The sequence below is a fragment of the Crotalus tigris genome, unplaced genomic scaffold (assembly GCF_016545835.1).
Source record: "Crotalus tigris isolate CLP2741 ecotype Arizona unplaced genomic scaffold, ASM1654583v1 scf7180000018364.571795, whole genome shotgun sequence".
Lineage (NCBI taxonomy): Eukaryota > Metazoa > Chordata > Lepidosauria > Squamata > Viperidae > Crotalus > Crotalus tigris.
The window spans coordinates 459,159-481,411 of NW_024096966.1; the positions used below are offsets into that span (position 1 = coordinate 459,159).

The 22,253-nt window shown below is 38.9% G+C and overlaps 1 protein-coding gene across 1 annotated transcript in view; it reads left to right on the top strand.

Moving 5' to 3' along the window:
- The first annotated feature begins 411 nt into the window (after positions 1–411).
- Positions 412–22,253, top strand: part of IRS1 (insulin receptor substrate 1) — a 57,424-nt gene continuing 35,582 nt past the window's right edge. Inside the window, exon 1 of the mRNA XM_039350948.1 lies at positions 412–6,005. Within this exon, the coding sequence (XP_039206882.1) occupies positions 2,434–5,991 (3,558 nt within the window). The 5' untranslated portion in view covers positions 412–2,433 and the 3' untranslated portion in view covers positions 5,992–6,005. The remainder of the gene's footprint in view (positions 6,006–22,253) is intronic.

Consider the following 22,253-nt stretch of genomic DNA (forward strand, 5'->3'; position numbering starts at 1 on the left):
ATCTTTTCTGGTCCTGTCTCTTGAAAGAACCAGCTTAACCCTAAACACATTTATTTGGAAATGAGACCTGTGAAATTTATTTCCAGCCAGGGAAGACTTACAGACTTCACAATACATTATGAACTCTTGTCTTTTCTACTGCTGGAAATAAATCAGTAGTAAAAGCTAAAATTGAAGAAGGCTTGTGAAAAATGCTTTAATTTACAGATTGCTATCTATGTTGGTGGTGATTTGCTTAAATATCCAGCAGACATTAACATATTTAAAACATCTGCTGGATAATCTTTTGTTTTACTCAGTATGTAACTGTATTACTTCTGCTGTATTCTGGAACTTGAAAGTTATTCTGGAACTTGAAAGCTTGTTATTCTATTACAAGATAATCGATCCTAATAAAATGACCGGACAGTTGTGGATTACGGATTTTCTTGTCGTTTCCTCATTGCTTACCCGGCTTGTTTTAAAGGGTACTGTATTGCTCTATTTTATTTTCGCATGGTAAGCTTGTCCAAGCCCTTTGTGCACCCTTCTGTTCCTCGTCAAGATAAAGAGCGGCTTAAACAATGCATATAAGAGATTTGTAAGATTTATTAATATTGCACACGGTAAAGAGGCTGAGGCAAAAACAGGAGAAAGAGTAACGCAGGCCTATATCTCTGCTTAAATCACAGCGACTGCTCGGCAGAGAGCGATCGAGCAATTCGCAATCCATTCGTTTGTAAATAACATGACTGAATGGCGTCTCCTCCTTCCCTCCCTCTTTTTCCTCGCTACTAAAAAAAATATACTACACTCTGTGCTTCTCAACCAAGCATGGGTGCTTCCCCTATGGTTTCCCCACAGTTTTAGATAGTTTGAAGGACAGGTAGGTACTCCAATCGGAGAACGACCCCCTCGGGGCTGCGAATTGATCGACGCCCAAAGGTAAGCGCGTTTGCTGCGGTGCTGAATGAAAGCCGCGGCAGGCGGGCAGGCGAGGGCGGATTGGAATGCCGCACTACTAAGCTAGGCTGCCGGGAGCCCTTTTCGCGTTTGTATTGCTGCCGCCGCCGAGGCTGGAGATGGGGATGGTCCATGCATTGGCGCCGTCACGTGTTTTTCTCCTCGGAATGAGACGGAGTGTCGGCGGCTGGAGGGGGCTGGCCTCATAAACGCAGACGCAGCCGATTGTTTTGGTTTGGGGCTTTTCAATAAAGTCTGCGGAGCTGCAACTCCTGCGGCAGGAGCCCTCACCGTCCACAGTCAAAGGAGCGCAAGCGCAAGTCCAGCGGTCGCGGCGCCCGTTCCTACCTGGCAGCGCCTTTTGCCGCCTCCGTGGTGGAGCGCACGAGGAGGGGAAGGTGGTGCAGGACGGAGGGACTAAGCTGCCGCCGATATTGCCTTCCGAGACTTCTCCGACTGGAATGAAGAAAAGGAGGAGGAGGTGGAAGTCGCTGTCGCCACCGCGAAAATGTGCCTCCGCCTCCTTCACTCCTCGGCCAGCTTCTCTACTTCGTCTTCTTTGCTCTCGACCCTGCAGCCGCCTGCGTGTATTTGGTGTGGAAATGACACTTTTTCTGCCTAACCAGACAGGACTGAATGAGGTCGTTCGCTCTCTTCTCCTGCACAGGCTGGACAAGAAGCGCCTGCAATCGCGACGCTGATTTGGGATATTGATGTGTTTGTTTGCTTGTTGGAGTTCTCCACCCCGCCGCCGTGGTTCCCGCGAAGGATATTTTTATTTGGCATTTTGGGCGAGGAAGAAAACCCGGTGGCTTACGTGGTGTTGACTAGCTGGTTTCTTCTTACTACCATTATTATATTACCATTATCGTTATTATTTCGAAGGGATTGCTTGTGTCCCTCAGGCGTCCCGCGTTTTTTTTTTTTTCTCTTTTGCAAAACAAGCTCTCTTCTCTGCCCTGCCCCGTGTCTCTCTCCTTCTGGTGAGTATACATTTAATCGGCTCCTGAAAATCTCTCTGAGGGACAACTTGAGAAAGGAAGGGGCTATTTGGGAGAAGAGATGGGGGAACCCCTTCCTGCTTCTGGCGCTGGAGGAATTTCCACCCCGCATGGATGAAACGATGCCCGCTTTTCTTTTCTCATCGGCGGCTTCTCGGACCAGTTTCTCCTGGGGCGACATCGAAACTAGACTTTTGAAAGCTGCATTTCTCTTGCGGAGGGTGATTTGGGAATAAAACTGCCACCCTAGCCCTGCTCCTGGAGCTGGGAGGAGGCTCTGGCCACTGAACAGCTGTTCTCTCCCTGCCACTCTTTCCTCCGCCCCTCTGTTTTTGGAAAGGATTTCCAGAACTATCTTTCTGCGTCGTTTTTATTTTTATTTTGCAGTGAAGGAGGGGATTTGCTGCCCTGTGGATTTCTGTTTTGTTGTTTCTTTCCCAGGCTGCTGTTTGCAGGAGGAACTGCTGTACCTTGTCTTTTTTTTCCCAGCATGGCTAGCCCCACCGATAATAATGAGGGTTTCTTCTCAGATGTCAGGAAGGTGGGTTACTTGCGCAAACCCAAGAGCATGCATAAGCGCTTCTTCGTGCTGAGAGCAGCCAGTGAACTGGGACCCGCCCGGCTGGAGTACTATGAGAATGAAAAGAAATGGAGACACAAATCAGGGGCCCCCAAGCGCTCTATTCCTCTGGAGAGTTGCTTCAACATAAACAAGAGGGCAGATTCCAAAAATAAGCATCTGGTGGCTCTCTACACCAAGGACGAACACTTTGCTATTGCTGCTGACAATGAGCTTGAGCAAGAAAGCTGGTACCAGGCGCTGCTGCAGTTGCACAACCGTGCCAAGAGCCATCACCATCACCACCACCAGCACCATCACCACCACCACCACCACAGAGATGTCACAGTGGGAGGTGGGACTTTGGGAATGGGAGAGGCAGGGGACGATAGCTATGGTGATACAGCTCCTGGCCCAGCATTCAAAGAGGTCTGGCAAGTGATCCTGAAACCAAAGGGGCTGGGCCAAACTAAGAACCTGATTGGAATCTACCGCCTGTGCCTAACCAACAAGACCATCAGTTTTGTCAAGCTAAATTCTGATGCGGCAGCTGTTGTGTTGCAGCTGCTCAACATCCGGCGGTGTGGCCATTCGGAGAATTTTTTTTTCATCGAGGTGGGGCGCTCTGCTGTCACGGGACCAGGTGAGTTCTGGATGCAAGTAGATGACTCAGTAGTAGCACAGAACATGCATGAGACCATCTTGGAGGCTATGCGGGCAATGAGTGAGGAATTTCGGCCTCGTAGCAAAAGCCAGTCGTCTTCCAATTGCTCCAATCCCATATCTGTGCCTCTCCGCAGCAGACATCATGTCAACAACCCACCCCCCAGCCAGGTGGGACTTACTCGTAGGTCCAGGACTGAAAGCATAACTGCCACTTCTCCTGCTGGCAGTGGTGTGGGAGGAGGGATTGGAGGCAGACCCAGCTCTTTCCGTGTCAGAGCCTCTAGCGATGGAGAAGGTACCATGTCTAGACCAGCTTCAGTGGATGGAAGTCCGATGAGTCCAAGTGCCAACCGAACCCACTCACATAGGCACCGTGGCAGCTCCAGGCTTCATCCTCCTCTCAACCATAGTCGCTCCATCCCAATGCCTTCCTCACGCTGTTCCCCTTCTGCCACTAGTCCAGTCAGCCTGTCATCCAGCAGTACCAGTGGCCATGGGTCGACTTCAGACTGTCTTTTCCCACGTCGATCCAGTGCATCAGTCTCTGGCTCTCCTAGTGATGGAGGTTTCATCTCCTCTGATGAATATGAATCAAGCCCCTGTGACTTTCGCAGCTCATTTCGCAGTGTTACCCCTGATTCCCTGGGACACACCCCTCCTGCTCGAGCAGATGAGGAGCTTAGTAACTATATATGTATGGGGGGGAAGGCTGCCTCATCCTGCTGCAGTATCACAACTCCTAATGGTCATTTTGCCCCCCGCACCTGCCATTTACAGCAGCAAAATCGCTACCCTGCTGTCCCATGTTGCCTCCGGCTTGGAAATGAGGATGTAGGAGATTTGGAAAAAGGCTTCAGAAAGCGGACTCATTCTGCTGGAACCTCTCCTACCATCTCCCATCAGAAGACTCCTTCACAGTCCTCAGTGACCTCCATTGAAGAGTATACTGAGATGCTTCCCTCGTATTCCTATAGTGGCAACAAATTTTCTTCTTATCGACATTCTGCCTTTGTGCCAACCCAGTCTTACCCTGAGGAGTGTCTAGAGATGCACCAGGTGGAGGGAAACCACCACCGGACCAACTCTGATGATGGCTACATGCCTATGTTGCCAGGAGTGGCACCTATACCCAGTGGAGGTAGTACACCCAAAGGTGGAGATTACATGCTGATGAGCCCCAAGAGTGTGTCTGCTCCACAACAGATCATCAATCCTGGGAGAGGAGGTCGCCATGTGCAGGCCACGGTGGACTCAAATGGCTACATGATGATGTCTCCCAGTGGCAGCTGTTCTCCAGACAGTGGTCCCACTGGCTACAGCAAGCTATGGATAAATGGGACTAATAATCATACAAAACTCTCAGTAGAGAGTAATGAGGGCAAGCTGCCAAGTGGAGGCAGTGATTATATTAATATGTCTCCAGCCAGTGGTTCTACTACCAGCACCCCTCCAGACTGTTACTTTACCAGCCCAGGACCTCCAGGCCCAGAAGAACCATTAGTGCATGGTTCTGCCCAGTCCCAACATAAGCCCATCTATTCCTATTTCTCCTTGCCACGTTCCTTCAAGCACAACCAACGCAAGACAGGCAAAGAAGAAAACACCCAGATGCATATGTCCTTCAGCTCTGGCCGCTTGCTTTATGCTGCTGCGGAGGATTCTTCTTCCTCTACTAGTAGTGATAGCCTTGGCTGTCCTGGGGGACAGGAGGGTGGTGGGTATTCTCTTCCCATTAAAACACAGCCATTACAGCCTGCTGCTTGTACTGTGGACACAGCTGTGCGGACCAAGAATCATCTGGCCAGACCTACTCGTTTATCCCTGGATGGCCCAAAGGCCAGCACCTTGCCTCGCACTCGGGAACAGCTCCCAGAGCCCAAGAGCCCTGGAGAGTATGTGAACATTGAGTTTAAGCAACCAGTCTTCCCCTCACCTTTATCCTATGGAGAGACTGGCTCCTGTTCAGAGGAGTATATCAATATGGATTGGGGAACTGCTTGCCCAGTCAGCTTGGCCTCCATGCAGTCAAGCCGGAGTGGGACCACCCACAGCAGCAACCGGGACTATATGAGCATGCAGCTGGGTGGTAGAGCACAGTATGTCTGTGCCCACTCCCCATCACCTTCTTCCCCAGCCCTCCTGCTGAGTTATTCCGAGAAAAGCCCACCACCCATGCAGCTGCCTTCGCCACTTTCTCAGGCTCAGCCAGGCAAACTGGCTGAGGTTTTACCCCATTCCTGCTCCTCTTCTATGATTGGGGGCCCAGGAGCGAACAGCGCCTTTACACATGTCAGTCTTGCTCCCAGTCGCAGCACCCAGAGTGCCAAAGTGATACGTGCTGACCCCCAAGGAGGTCGGCGGCGCCATAGTTCTGAGACGTTTGCTTCTTCTGTCACTCCTAGTAGTAGTCTTGGAGCTTCGGCTCTACTCCATGGACCAGGAGGACCTGATGATCCAAAACGTCACAGTTCAGCCTCCTTTGAAAACGTCTGGTTCAAACCTGCATCTGGGGCACTGGGAGTTGTTTCTTTGGGTCTTGGCACAGCATCATGGAGGGAGCAAGGAGCTAGTGGAACTGGGGGAGGCTTTGAGAATGGACTTAATTACATTGACCTGGACTTAGTGAAGGATTTTAACCACAGCCAACATCACCATCGCAATCTCCACCCTCAGCAGAGTACTGGTCTGCTAGGAGTCAAACAACCATCCCAGCAGCATCAGCCATCTAAATCTCCAAAGCAGCCTTGTGGGAGTAACCACTTGAGTGATGAATTAAGTGCATATGCCAGCATTAGCTTCCACAAGCAGGAGGACATCCAGTAGAAGGCGGAAACAAGGTGAGCATGTCATAAGCTAATCACTAGTTCTTAGCTTTGGGATGGGAAGCATGATGTTCTGTATCATCAACTAGAATGAGTTGAATCATTTGTGTTACATCTAATAACTAACCATGGCTAGTCATATTCTGTCAGCAAAGATTATATAATGGGTTATTCTGTTACCCACTTCGCCTTTAGTTTGCCCTGTTTGCTGTGTACTACCCTTTTTATTTGATAGCACCTTAATTAATGGGTTGGTAATGAATCAGCATGTGTCACTTGGTTTAAAAGAAGGTTGAGGAAAGTGTTCATTCTAGTTAAAAAAGGTAAGGATTAGAGATAGTCTTCTGTTTACTGTTATACTGCAAGCATAATTCAAAAAATGTCTTATAAAACTGCTATTACTTGTAGAGAGAGAAATTGTTCTTAATTTTAGGCTCTGATTGTTAATTACAGAAAAATGTCTGTGCTTCTGAACACATAATAGCCTAAAATATCTCTTGCTTCACATTTTGCTTTGAAAAACATTTGATCTCGATTATGGTACCAGTTGCCCAAAGAATAACTGCAAAATGTTGTGGCCAGTTAAAATCCTGATAATGGGCACTGAATAGATTGTTATATATCTTGGTTTTATAATTTAAAAGTTCCTTTGGAAACAAGACAGCATATAATGGAGCACCCCTGAAGACTCTTTTTAAGTCTGTAACAGGTCTAGGCTAGATGTTTTTGTTGTTGTTATTTTACTAGTTGTAATGTGAGTGTTTTCTCTATGAAATCTCTTCATCTACTTCTGGCTGGAATTTTGGGAAGTGTCTGTTAGTGTTCTACTGCCCTACTTGTTTAACCTTCAGACAATTGCAGCTGCAAAGAAAGAAGTCCTCTGTGTGTGATTGCAGTAGTCTGTATGCTGCATATGAAAAAGAGGTGTGGCCTTACATTTAGGAGCTGAGAATGGAAACCTCTGCAGTCTAATTCTGAATGTACTAGTGAAGTTTTGTGGCCCTGGGCAAGTTTTCCTACAAACATGCAGTAATACTTCAAAGGATTGCTATGAGGATTCATTAGATAATGTTTGAAAAGCACTATAGACATGAAACAAATGACATTCTGCTAACTTGTAGCGTGTGTGTATGTGTCTGTGTATGTCTGTGGGTGTTTTCTTGTCACTGTTAAGAAACTTTGCACCAAGAAAAATTGCAGAACCAGCAATTCATAAGTCATAATCTAGGTAGAATTTTTATAAACCTGTTGCACTACATGAAAAGCATTAAATGGAGAGGCAGGGTTGTTTGTAGCTGAAGTCTGCAGAGCAGAGTGGAAAACCAAGATTTTGTTTTCTGTATTGGACATTTTTGAAGTATGTGTTTTAGGAACGTGATTGTAGCAACCACTTTTCAAAAATATTTCTTTTACTGCATATTTCGTCAAGATATTGATGTTTTGCACAACTATGATTCTGTTCCAAGCTTTGTTACCATCACAGTTGTCTTGATTGGAACTTACCCCTTTGCCCTCCCACTTTATCTTTGATCCGTAATAATCACTGGTGAGCCATAAAAAATGTTTATACTGGCACAGATGGAAGCGAATTCAGCAGTATCCTTTTTGATCTTAAAATGTCATAACACAATTCTTGTGTGACGTGTTTTAATTGCTTGTTTGCTGGTTCCAAGTATAAACAGTGTTGAGGGATGGCAAGAGTAATGGCTTTTTAAAAAATCCTGGGATAGGTTTCCTGCCGCTGAACTTGGGAGACCTACAAATGAATACTAAATCCTCTGAATAAACCACAACGACAAAACACTTTTCATCGTGAAAAACAAATCAAGCATCTTATTACTGTTTTCAACTAAGTAATTAGTCACATATTACCATATGGAATATGAAAAAGTATGGTTCCTCTCACTGTATGTGCACCGAGACATGTTTAAAATTTCAGCATGAGAAGAGCAAAGAGCAGAACATAGGTGGCACTGAATAATTTTGTAAAGAAACAAATAAAACAAAAATAATATCAACACAACTTTGACCGATATGTTACAGTTCTGATAAATAATAACTGGATTGCTGTATTCAGCAATTCTCATTAGTTTAACATCTATTCAGAAATAGTTTAAATTATTTGCCTGCACCATTCTCTTATGTTCCAGTGTGCTACAACAGAATTGTTTCTCCCATTTTGTTTTGTTCTAAAGGAGAGGCAACCTATCCAACTTAAAGAACTGCTATTATAGATATTATAGCATTGACGCTGCAGAACTATATGCAGTTTCTTGTTTTAACTGTTCATTCAGTATGCCAGTATTCAGTTAGTTGTGGAAGTTTTGCTAATCAGCTAGCAGAAAGGAATATCTTATAGTTAACATTATAGGAATATTATCATTCCTTTATTCTTTAATGGTTTCACTCAGAGTGTTGTATTAGTGATGTAGTCTGCATGTGTGCATTGTTTTAATTTCAAAATAACAGTGAGTTTTAGTGCAGTCTTTTAAGATAGTGATTGTAATAGGATAATGGTCATAGTAGATTACAATTCAAGTGAAAACCATTAATAAAATGATATATTGAACTTCTACTAGGCAGGTCTCTTTCCTGCCCTCTCCACCCAATAATGCATTCTGGTTTCCAGCAGCTATCTAGAAACAGTTTCATTTTTGTAGCAAATGGTTTGCATTGTTTGAAGAAAAGTATGAGGAATTTAACTTTGAGAAGCCTGATTTCTCTGCATTATTGCAAAACAATTCATCTGTTTGTAAAAAAAATCAAATTAACAATCATAGTTGTTGAAAATTATCCAGAAGACATTTCATTCTTCATTCTAGTGCAGTGGTTCTCAACCTTTTTAATGCCGCGACTCCCAACCGGTCGTAAGTCGAGGACTACTCAACCGGTCGTAAGTCGAGGACTACTCAACTGGTGCAGCACCGTTTGCAGAATGGGACTTTTGGCGGGCTCAGCAGGGCAGAGACAGCCTGGACAATTCCTATTGGCTTTTGAAAGCCAATAGAATTAGACTCTATTCAAGAGAGTCTATTCTATTGGCTTTCAAAAGCCAATAGAATAAAAGGGAGTAGCACAGCTAAGGAAAAGGGGGAAAAAAATGGCGGACTGCGTTGTTTGGCGACCCCCGTGAAATGGTCGTTCGACCCCAAATGGGGTCCCGACCCACAGGTTGAGAACCACTGTTCTAGTGCCTCTGTTTGTTTCGGAGGGAAAGCTGCATGTTCATCCCTGCTACTGTATATATGTTTTTGTGTGTGTATGTATGTGTGTGTATGTATATGTCTGTGTGTATACATATACTTTAGTGATCGGGAATCAAGGTGAACATCTAGCATTTCTACATATCCTTGAGTATTTGTCATCCATACATATGGAATACCCACTTTACTAAATGGAGAGAGGTATTGACAAAAGGTTTGAATCAAAACAAACCTAAGTCTATATTTTCAGTGTTATAAAATAAGGGAAGTTAACACAGCCATGTCAATGTGCTCTGCTGACTGGGACCAGTCTATTAGGAAAGGTTTGCTTATCTATACCATAAAGACACTCTGATTAATACAAAGCAACATGTTAATGTCAATTTGAAGGGCAAGTGATCTATAAGCACTGCATGCAGAGCAGGATTATTACATATGCATACTGAGGCATGTCTATAGCTGCATTCTGGACCAGTTGAAAATTCTCAATAATTTTCAAAGGGAGTCCCATATAAAATACTTTATAGTAATGGAGCTATGAATGATTAGAACATAAGTGAAGGTCTCCCAATCCAAAAAATTGTGCACAAGAACATCCATCTGACCTGCCCAGTCACAGTAAACTTGGAGCAGATCTGAAAAACTTTATCTGTTAGAGCAGGGGTGTCAAACTCAATTTCATTGAGGGCCGCATCAGCATTGCGGTTGCCCTCGAGAGAGCTGGGTGGGTGTGGCCAGGGTGGGTTTGGCTACTGAGTGGGCATGGATGGAGTAGGTGTGGCCTACTGGGTGGGAGTGGCCAGCTCTACATCGTTCGCATCAATGGTTCCTGTGGGGGCCTGGGCAAGAGTGGGACAGATCTGAGTGTTTCTGGCAGAAGGGGGTGGGACCAGGGCCACTTCTAGGTGATGATGTATTTCTTCATTCCTCACAAAGGGTGACATCTCCCCAGCATGCACCTAGGGGGTGGGGCTGACACAGCAGGGACTGGTTCCTCACGGCCTTGTGGAGCTAAGACTGAATGCGTTTCAGCATAGATGGCCACCACAAAATTGTACATTGGCTCCTGGCCAGCCTGGGCCAGGGCCAAGGCACCAGGGGCTTTCCCTCACTGTTTCCAGGATGGCTTTGCGGGCCACATGAAACCACTTCGCGGGCCGCATCCAGCCCCTGGGCCTTGTGTTTGACATGTCTGTGCTAGAGGACCACAGCATTGATCATCTAATCTAGACAGTACTCTTACAATGATTCGCAAAACACATTTTAATTTACCTTTGGACATCCAGATAATGGATGGAATTTAAGTAACAGAAGCAGACATATACTTTTAATATCTTGCGTGAAGTTGACCTCTTTACCTCTTAGATTCTGATTAAATTCTTTATTTCTGAACTTCTGATACATTGTAAGCTACCTCCCATTTTTTCTGCCATAATATACACAGAAGTATATCTGTCAAGTGCTATTAGAATATTTGAAGATCTTGAACCCTATTTCAGATTGAGTCTAGGTCACGGGTGTCAAACTCGCCATATCACATGATGTGTCGTGACGTATTGTGACTTTTTTGCATTTCCGGAGCTGGGGTGGATGCAGCCTCCGTATGATGCAACCAACCCGTGGTCTGGCAGTTTGACATCCCTGGTCTAGGTTATTCAACTAAGAATAAGATGAAGACAAGACTGCTAAAATTACAATCCTGTTAGAGGAGATATTTAGCAGTATTTTTATTCAGTCAATTATTAGTAACAGTTAAGTAATCAGATATTTGTTTGTTTGTAAAAATTATTGGCCACCCATCTTACCACAGGGTAACTCTATATCACAGATATAATCTTGTGATGAACATTATGATATAAGTAGCTACTGGAAAATGATGATCATCCTTTCAGCTCCAGCTCACCCTCATTCTGCAGATAAATTTAAGACTGAATCTCTAAGAATAAGGAAGCTTGATGAGAGAACTATGCTTACTTGGTTTTTGCCTTTACTTATAAATCAGACAGAAGAATTGTTTTATTTTAAGCAACATGTGGATAGAGAGAATATTCATTTTATAATAATAAAGTTGGAAGGGACCTTGGAGGTCATCTAGTCCAACCCCCTGTTCAGGCAGGAAACCCTATAGCATTTCAGACAAATGGCTGTCCAGTCTCTTCTTAAAAACTTCCAGTGTTGGAGCATTCACAGCTTCTGGAGGCAGGTTATTCCACTAATTAATTGTTCTAACTGTCATAAAATTTCTCCTCAGTTCTCTCTTTGATTAGTTTCCACCCATTGCTTCTTGTCCTGCCTTCAGGTGCTTTGGAGAATAGCTTGACTCCCTCTTCTTTGTGGCAGCCCCTGAGATATTAGAACACTGATATCATGTCACCCCTCGTCCTTCTCTTCATTAGACTAGACATATCCAATTCCAGCAACAATTTCTTATATGTTTTAGCCTCCAGTCCCCTGATCATCTTTGTTCCTCTTCTTGGTACTCTTTCTAGAGTCTCAACATCTTTTTTACAATTTGTGTTGCTGCATTCTGATGCATATAGAAGCTTAGTTTTTGGTCCAAAATGCAGAAAGGGTAATATGATTAAGTTTTAATCCCCCTGATGCACAGTATATGTTTTCATGTCAAAGGCATTTTATATTAGGTTCACACCATTTTAGGACCAAAGAAGCAGCTAATTTGCAATTATACAAAATTTGGAGAAACTTGTCATGTTATCATTAATTTATACTAAGGTATAATATATTATGTATAGAATAGAATATGTTCTGCATTACAATCAAACGTTTGGATCACCACCAGGAAAGCAGAATTTGCAACAAAACATTTACATTGTATATCTTGCATTAAACTAAATATATTTAGTTTAACATTTGAGCTGTCATGTTCAATAACATTTGAATTTAAGGGAAGAGCAAATTGAGCAAGTAAGTATAAGGTAGAATATGCTTGTCAGAAATATTTGAGAAACAACACACAGTGACAAGTAATTAAATGTCAGCCACTCAGGATTTTGCTGCTTGAATGGAACTCAGTCCATTTGCACTAAGTATGCAGAGTTTTCATGACTTAACTTGCATTATGTGGATTCCTGAACAAACAAATTTAGGATTCTCCAAAGTAAACTTTAAAAAAATTGTTTTGTGGCTACAAATGGGAGGAAATTGACAGTATCTTATCCCGGTCTGAATAAATATATTTTTTACTCATATAGCTAGCTTCCATTGGTAGGTTGAGTTGAAATTATTACATTTATGTTTATTCTTGCCATTTTGTTCTGTGAGCTTATACCAAATTGTGAATATTTAGGAATGAAAATCAATCTAAACATTTTGAAAGGGAGTAGTTCACGTCCTGTGTGGAGGTGGATAGAGATACTGTACTCTTGGAAGGGGGGAATTCCAAGTGTGGAAATCTCCATTACATTGAATCTTATTCTTTCCTCATCACAGATAAGATTAACCTTTTTTTGATTAAAGTAAAGCATGAAGAGTTGTTTCCTATTCTTGCTAACTTCTATTGCTATCTAGCATTTATTTTTCTTCATTGTGCTGTTGTATGAAACATAGCATTAATGTGCTCCTTGCCTTTTGAAAATGTTTACAGGTAACTCTAGAGAAAGATAAGCAATTAGTGTGAATTGATCCTGTATTGAATACAGTATTTCCTTTTAATACAGCAGTCAGGGTGCACATTGAGTTTTTTTTTGAAAGCAAATGATAATTGGTTGGAAATATAACTCTTAACAAGTGATCAACATTCAGAGCCAGAAAGCGCTAAGGGTATTATTTAAGATTAGACCAAAACAATTTGTATATGTATTATAATTTCCTGAGATTCAAAAATAGATTCTAGTAATAACTTTTATTTTTGTAAAATAAAATAGAGAATTCTGGGATATAATTATATCTTGCCTTTTTAATAATGAAAAAATATGGTACAATCTTTTTATTAAGTTTTATTTTTTGCATCACTTTTTGTACCTGATAAAATGATTGACAGGACAACAGAAATGGAGGTAAAAGCTATGTTGCCAATCTTACAAATAAATTACTTTTGATCAGAAAAAACCTTAATTTTGGTATTTACACTAAAGTTTTGATTAAACAAAAACTTCAGTGTAGAGACATAAACATTTCCATTTACTGTACTTTTGGAAAGAGATTTGCATGTATATCAATCTGGTCTCATCACATTTGGAAAACAGTTTGGGAGAAGAGTTTTGGACATTAATAGCACCTGTAGTGCTTGTTAAAGAGTTCACATTTTTTCTCAGGCTTCCACATAAGGCTGAAAAATTGATACCATTTTAAAGAATGCATCTGTTTCTTATGGGTGCAACTCTTTTGCACACAAAAGGTTGTTTTAATAATAGTAGACAGAATAGTAGAGATGCTGTATTTATACGAGGTCTGAAACATTTTTTCACAATCCCTTTCAAAGCATGCATAGTCCTAATATCCAGATAGACTGAAAAAGAAAAGCTATACTAATATTTTATGTTGTAATATATTGTGGATGATAAATGTGTGAAAGATCAGATGTTGCAGTTATAAATTAATATGATTGTTCTAATAATGTTAGCTATTTAAATATCCTTAAATAAGTGTTAACAAACATTTCTTTTGTCCCACTTGTGTCTTGCATGTTTCTACAAGGCAAAAGATGTGCAGGCATGTGTCTGGAGTATATGGTTTCCCAGACTTTTGAACTAGTAAGGAATGTTTCCCAAGATGGAAGAATGAATGGTTGGATGGTGCATTTTGCCTGAGGGTTTAAAACTCTAAAGGAAACGTTATCGTGTATTCAAGTCCTATTTTACAAACCTCTTTGAACAAGATCCTGGATAAAGTCTTTGTTATTATCAAACTCTTTTCAATAAAAAAAGGAATGTTTCCAAAGCACATTCACTGCATGATAATGTTGAGATGGTGAAGGATGTGTGAAAATTATAAATTTAATCTTTTAGAAATTTAATTACAGGAGAAAATTAAGTTCACATAATCACAATAGCACAAATCAATTTGTTGCTAATATTACTATGCGTACACAATCACTTTTTCCCAATACATTTGCTATGATTAACTTGAGGGTATCAGAATTCAATATGAACCTATTTTATGATTGATAATGAATTATTGTTAATGATCTGAATTGTTAAGGAATGTCAGTGCAAAAAATAGCATGTATTTTGGGGAATATAATTACTGAAATATTAAGCATGTAAAATATGAATGGAATGAGCAATGCATATATTAGTGACATTCTGCATCAAGTAAACTTTAAGGATAGTTCAGCATGGAGAAAAAAAACCCCGGCTTTTTGAGATGCCAGACTAGCATGCATTTATGTGCCTCCAATCCCCTTGCTTGCTGCAAAGCCAGACTGGAGTCCTTGGCCTGCTCCTTCCAGCCCATTTTGGAACTGATCCAAAAGCAAAGGGAATGGTACCCACCCCACCCAATCGCTGTGGGGCTTCATTCCCAACAGCCCTCTGCACAGGCTCCAGACAAAAACTCCGGGACTGAAAAAGCAGCAATGAGAGTGAAGGGCTGTTCAAAGGAGGAGGAGAAAGGAGAAAGTGGGAAAAGTCACTACCGAACAGGCGAGGCGTGACAGGTGTTGGGCCATGGTAGGCCCAGCTGCTGGGGCCCTTCGGCATGGTAAGTGGTTGCGAGGTGCATGGGGCAGCTCCCCTCTCTCCCCACCTCCCCCCATGCAGAGAACCGGTTGTTAAATTATTTGAATCCCACCACTGTAAGATCATCTCTTATGAGATAGACTGGACTGAGGGATGCTTATAGGCTCAAAGTTTCCTTTGAGTTTTCATAGTGGAGGATGAACTTGAATCCTGACCTTCTAGTCCCATTCTTGCTCCTTATCTTCAGATCTTGGTAGGACCCTGTTTTGCTTGTTGGTTGAAGTAATTTACCAAATTTTATTCTTGGGTCTGAGGATGTATTGTGACATCAGTGGCCTTTTACTTTTGATGTTTTAAGCATTTAAATTCTTAAAACAGAAGATGGTTGTTTATCAGATACTAATGAAGAACTTGCATATCCCAACTCTCTTAGGCTTATGTCTGTTTGCATATGTATATGTATTTTATGCCTTGTCAAAGTCTTATCTTTAAATGGATGACAGACTTTTAGTAAGATTTTGACTGAGTATAAACTGCATATTTCAGTTGAAGTTGGATAAACAGAATTGATATCTCAGTGTGATCTAATAACTTTTTCATGACTCTAGCAATTGTCACTGTAGCAGGGAGAGGATAGTGTATATCATTGCTGTGTTGACTAGACATGTCATGATATCATTGCCATTTCCACTACTCTGAAAAAAACACTTGAAGGGATGGTTGAATTTCTCTGTCAGCTCTTGTTTCTAGATAGTTCTGTACTCAGTTTCTGATTCACTCTGAAAATAAAGGCTTACTAATACTGTGGTTTATTATTATGGAGCAAACAGAATGCAGGAATTAGTTAAAAACTGGTTAATACATTGTGGCAAAGCATAATATGGTTATTTTTGACTTAGTATGATGTGCAAAGTTATCTACTGAGATTTGGAAATCATGTTTTCTTTCTTGGGTTAAAATTACAGATCCTGCTAATGCAACAATATACACACCACATTATGGCTGAACACAATTTGTGAACTTAGAGTAAAGAGTAACAATAAATAATTTGTGTCCTCCAGCATTATTCCTCTGGCAACAAAATGGAAATACTCAATGATTAATTTTTAAAATAAGGTGGGTTATTATATATCAGAACTTTTTATTGATAGAATATAATGTGGATTAAATGTAGGCAGGACTTAGAAGAATGTGTATGAAATAATTAATAAATTAATTTTTGTGAGTCTCCTAAACATTTTTTCTTTTAATGTAAATAAATATAAAGAAATTACTAGGCATTCTGTTATTACAGAAAATAACTTAGTAAACTCTAATGCCTTGTTAAATTAATTAGCTTTAAATTCTATCATCCAAGTTTCTTACTTTATAGTACAATATTTTATTTTATACGCCTTATTTTGGAGGCTGGCCATAATGATAATTTCAAATCCTTTCCCCATCCTAGGTTTCTTTCTCTAAAGGTAGAAGTACTAATGATATCAATTTAATGTATCTTATTCAAAAGGAAGAGAATTATAAGAGTGATCACTCTTAGTTGTTTTTTGGGGAGTGGAACAGGTAGGAAGTTAAAAAAAATAGCATCCTTTTAAAAATGTATTTATTTAAAGCTTTTAAAAATATAAAAAATAAAATTAACCACAAAAATACATAGCAAAGCACACAAAAAAATAAATAGAAAAACATAATAGAGAAAAGAAAGGAAAATATTAGAAACTATTCAGCCATGTCACATCTATGTTAACTATTAAACCATATGTGAAAATTTCAAATTAGAAAATTATTGTAAAGCATAACAAAGTCTGTGCCATTTGCACCATTTTTGATTAATGGAAAAAAATCATGCCTAGTAGAGTGAAAAGAATTGAATGACTAATTATATTCATTTTTGTTTTCGGATTCCATTTTAGCATGAGATGTTAACTACCCTGCAACTTGATAGTTCAGTGATAGTGCTGTATGTAGTCCTGTATGACAGGTGATAAAATAAGCAAGATGGCAAAATATTTCAACCATTACAATAAAATTATAGATGAAGAACTCCCATATACTAATAACAAACATGAAAATATTTCTCATTTTATTAATGTCATACATTTTCCTTTTCACTTTGTAAAAAATAAACATTTCATTGATACAGTTGAGCTCTTACAGATAGCCTTTTTCATTCAGGTAGTACAGACATTTTGATGGAAAATTGCTAAATTTAGTGTACATTTACACTAAATTTACAAGATATAACTTGAACAGTGCAAGAAATATTGTGTGTGAAGATTAGTTTATATAGTTAAAAATGATTGAGGCATTGATAAATGTCCACACTGCAATATATTTTAAAGAAATAGTACTAAAAGTGCCACAAGCTATGAACAGAAGTGCTATATGCTTAGTTACAGGCAATGTTCTGGCAAAAATGAGAAAAAGATATTTAGGGGAAAAAATAAAAAGAAAGTCTTGATTGCCCATAATGGACTTTAACTAAAGAATTCTCAGGGATATTTTTTTTAAAAAAACGTTGAATTCAGATTACACTCTTAATGAACATTTTATTTCAAATTTTGTCAAGAAAGCAAAACTAATTTTTTTTTCAAGGTGCCTGCTAGAAAGAAGTCTATTCTCATAATAGTTATGAAAAAGCTATTGTAGAATTAAAGAAAGGAATTCAATTAAATTAATACTGAGTTAAAATTGTACAAAGTATATATAGTTAACCACAGAGATTTTGCTATGAGGCATTTCAGGAGGCTGAAGAAATACCTAACTGAACAATTAAACTGAAAGAACTATATCAAACCCTAACTCTTTCTCATAGTATTTCAATATTATCAACATCTTTTTAAAAAGCATATCTAAATCCTGAACAAAATGCTGTTGCAGTGGCATGGGCCTTCTAATATTAGTCCTCAGTTATGTCTGCCACTATTTTTAATGGCCGGAAGGAAAATATTTGAATGGTACTAATGTTTTGAACAAAGTAATTCCTGTGAATTGGTGGAAATCATTAACCAGGTACCTTGATCCAAAGCTCTTTCAGGTTTTGAATGAAAATTCATAGCCAGCAGTTTACTTTGCAGGTATAGAAACATTTTCTCGATGTTTGGATAGTTATTCATTTAAAGCTGAAAAGTTTCAGCCAAAGGCAGGACTCACTGACATTGTCAGAGTTTGGAAGCTAAGCAGAGTTGAGCCTGGTTACTACTTGGGTGGGATAAGAAACCGCCTGAGAATATCAGGGTTATAGGCTACATCAAGAAAAAAATAATCCTAGAATAGGCAGTGGTAAACAATATTCTTGTCAAGAAAGCTACATTGAAGTGGGTATAAAGTCATCAAGAGACAAGTTTGGAGATTTTATTTTTAAAGCTCAACAGATGATTGGGAATTGAAAATGCACATACATATTTTTTTTCTGAAAAAAAAGGAAACTATCAAATTGAAATAAGATTTGATTATAGAAGGGTTAAAGATGGTTCTTCAAAGTTATGTGACCTTTAAAATTTCCAATTCAATTTTTTTTTAAAAAAACAAGACAGTTTAGCAATCGCAAATTATGGAATGCTCAAATGTAGTTTAATATAATATAAATGCTGTTCTGTTTTTGCCATTATTAATGTTTTTTTTGTTTATATAGTTTGATTGATGCAAGAATAAATATTACATACTATCTTCAGAATAAAAGTCACTATTTTATTCACAAAATTGTTGGAACAAAACTGAAGGTTAATTGCAAGTTTGATTTTATCAGAGAATTCTATGGGTAACTTTGCATTTTTTTCTCTCCTTCTTGTATGATTCTATGTGTATGTGGTAGTTTTCCTCTACCTGAGATGACTCTGGCAGTATCAACTATTTTGGCACCTTCTAATCTTTCTGTGTCACTCAATGACAGGATTCCCTTAAGTTCATTCTGCTTTAGCAAGTGAAGGTCACATAGCATACTCTTCCTTTCATTTGCCATCTGGCAGTTTATTATTAGCAGTGCTATAGAAAACAGAAATTAGAAACACAACCAAAACAGCCTTTGCCTGTTGTACGCTGTACCAAATAGAGCCATTTCTATGGCTTTTTATCCTGATGAAAAAAAAAACAACGGAGAAGTAAAACTTAATATTTTACAAAATACTGCTTGTATAATTCCTAGGGTATAGATACCTAATGTATCTTTTTTTATTAAAATTTTTATAAACTTTTACAATAAAATCCCTCCCCCCTTCCCCCCATCCTCCCCTTAACCCTCCCCCCCTTCCCAGAGCTGAATACAGAGCTAAAAAAAACAGGAAAAAAACCATAAAAATTAAATAAACATCAATCAACTATACATAAATCCTAAAAAATTAAGAAAACACTTTAACTCCAATACAATAAAATCAGCAAATCTAACAATAACAACTTTACACTATAAATTATTCAAAAGCTAAATAATACTTTCTAATCCCATATTTGTTCTGAACAAAATTTACCCATCTTTTCCACACAGAATTATATCTCTCTTGTGAATGGTCTTTCAGATAAGCCGAAATTTTTGCCATTTCTGATAAATAAGAAACTTTAAGAAACCATTCCTGTAAGGTAGGCAAGGAATCTTTCTTCCAATATTGTCCAATCAATAACCTTGCCGCCGTAATAAAATTCAACATTAAAATAATCTCTTTACTATCACAATCTTCAATAATACCTAACAAAAATAATTGTGGTATAAATTTTATCCTTCTATTAAAAACTTTTTGAATGTTCCACCAAATCTTAATCCAAAAAGCCTTTATATTTCTACATGACCACCAAATATGATAATACGTTGTATCCAAACTACCACATCTCCAACATTTGGGCTGTAAATTAGGATACATGCGAGACATCTTTTGTGGATCAAGGTGCCATCTATAAAACATTTTATAAAAATTTTCTCACAAATTTTGAGCTTGGGTAAACTTAACATTCCTCACCCAAATTATCTCCCATGTGTCTAATGAAATCGGCTCTTCAAAATTTTGAGCCCACTTAACCATATAATCCTTAACTAATTCTGTTTCTGAATCCAATTCCATTAAAACATTATAAACTCTTTTTATATGGGCTCGATTTTGATCTTTAATTTGTTTCATCAAATTCACATCTTCCGTAATAAAACCCACTTTTTGATCTATAATCCATCTTTCTAATAACTGCCTATATTGAAACCAAGAATAGATAATATTTTCTTGTGTTAATTCCTCCATCAATTTTAATTGCCACTTATTCCGTTCCCACTTAAGTAATTGCTTGTAAGAAATCCTATCCATTTTCACTCCTTTCCTTATCCCTTCTATAGGTGCCCAGGAATTCCCCACAATGGTATTCTGAAATTTAATCTATAATATTTCTTCCAGACACGCAGTAAAGCAATTCTTAAGATATGGGATTTAAAAACCCTATCCACCTTTTTATTATAAATTAAATACGCATGCCATCCAAATAATAAATCCCATCCTTCCAAAAGAAATATATCTGAATTTGTTAAGTTAACCCAATCACTAATCAAAGTTAAAACCACCGCATCATAATACAATTTTAAATTCGGCACCTTGAGTCCAATACCTAATGTATATTGTAATACGAGCATATGTTTATTCTCTTGATCAACCTGTGTTAATAGATCCTGTACTACTTAGGAATTTCATCTCCTAAACATTTACAGTATTTCCTTTTCATCATAGGCAAGAATAAAAAGAACCTGATATTTATCTTGAGACTTTTTGTTCTATATAGTAGGAATTATAGATCTTGATGTTAGTCAAAAAGACACTTATTGATATTATTGAACTGTATGTGCAATGGAGAAGTTTTATGATATTTTTACTAAGCTGTTTATTTGAAAAGTATAAATAAATATTAAAATCTGGCCACAAAATTTATTTGAATTTAAATGTGCACCCTGATCCAGTTTCCCTTTCTGATCCTAGCAGTCTTTGATTTGTGTTCTCTTTCTTCCTATTGATTTTTAATTTGCTAGGTCTAGTTTCTCTAGGCTTTTGTTTCTTCAAGTTTCTATTTCTTTCGTAGCATTCTGCATCTGTGTGACCCTTCTGTTACTTTGCTTCACCTCTTAACTCCCCTCTTCCCTCAAGTCCTGTTCAGTCATTGCTCTAGCACTGTAGTACTGTCACATGGAATTATGGAGGTTCTGTAAGAAGAGGGATGACATTTCCTGTTGATCTCACAAAAGCACTGTTGGATGTTTTAGTTTTCTAACACTGCAATTTTAATGCATTTGAAACACATATTATTTTTGTTTCTATTCTCCTTCATTCCATTAAGCAGTGTAATATGAAAAAGTGTACAGATGTGTGTATTTGTATATATATTTGATACAGAAGTGTATTTGAAACAAAGTAGAAACAACTTTTTCAGAAGATTTTTCACAGTTTAACTGTATATCTCAAGTCTGTGTATGTTTATTCTTTTTCTGAAGTAAATTTACTCATCAGAACCTCTTATATGCCTGAATGTCTGTTTAGTTGTTTGTAGTTCATTTTTCCAGAAAAAAAACATGACAGTTTTTCCCCTGAAACTTCAATTAATGTTGTGCATCCTCTACAGCAGCACTCCCCAGCCTTTTGTTTCACCAGGGACTGGTTTCTGGGAAAACAACTTTTCCATGGACCGATGGTGGTAGTGGTGGTGGGGAATGGTTTAACACATTACCTACATCCGGTGCATACACCGATGAAGCTTTGCTTTCTTGCACAGACTGGTTCCTAATAGGCCATGGTACTGGTCTGCGGCCCAGAGGCTGGGAACCTCCTAACCCAGATGTCCCATAAGGTTGACTGTGTACACTTATGTGTGTACATATTATGAAAGAGCAAGCCAGTGTAATGGGTAAAAGTTGGTTGTGTATTTCACCAAAATAATGGATCTGATCTTTCTGGATAAATTTGTATAAAACAATGTTTCTTTATAAGACTTGTTTTTTTACCATATGGAAGAGCATACATTTGTTGAAGGATCAATATATTTTAATATTTTACAATCTATTCCTTTGATTAAAGCATATATATTATCTGCAGTACAATTAGCTTTCCTTGTACCTACCATAAAATATAAATAAATAACTGAAAAGTGGCTTTACATAAATTCAAATCAAGCTTCCTTAACTTGGGACTGTTTCTGAGAATTTTGATAGCTGAAATCCATACATTTTTAAGTTGCCAAGTTAGCAAAGGCTAATTGAAATTAATGGAATTATATATTTAGAAATATGAAAGTATGCAAAATAGGAAGATAAGAATTAATTATCCTTATTTCCTAAATGGTAACCAATATGCAACACCATACTTAACAGCTCCTGTTTTGATAGCTATGAGGGCATGTGAGAAAGACCTTGGGAGATGGGGTGAAGAGATGCTTAGGAAACAATCAGATAAAAGACAGCATAGCTGGAT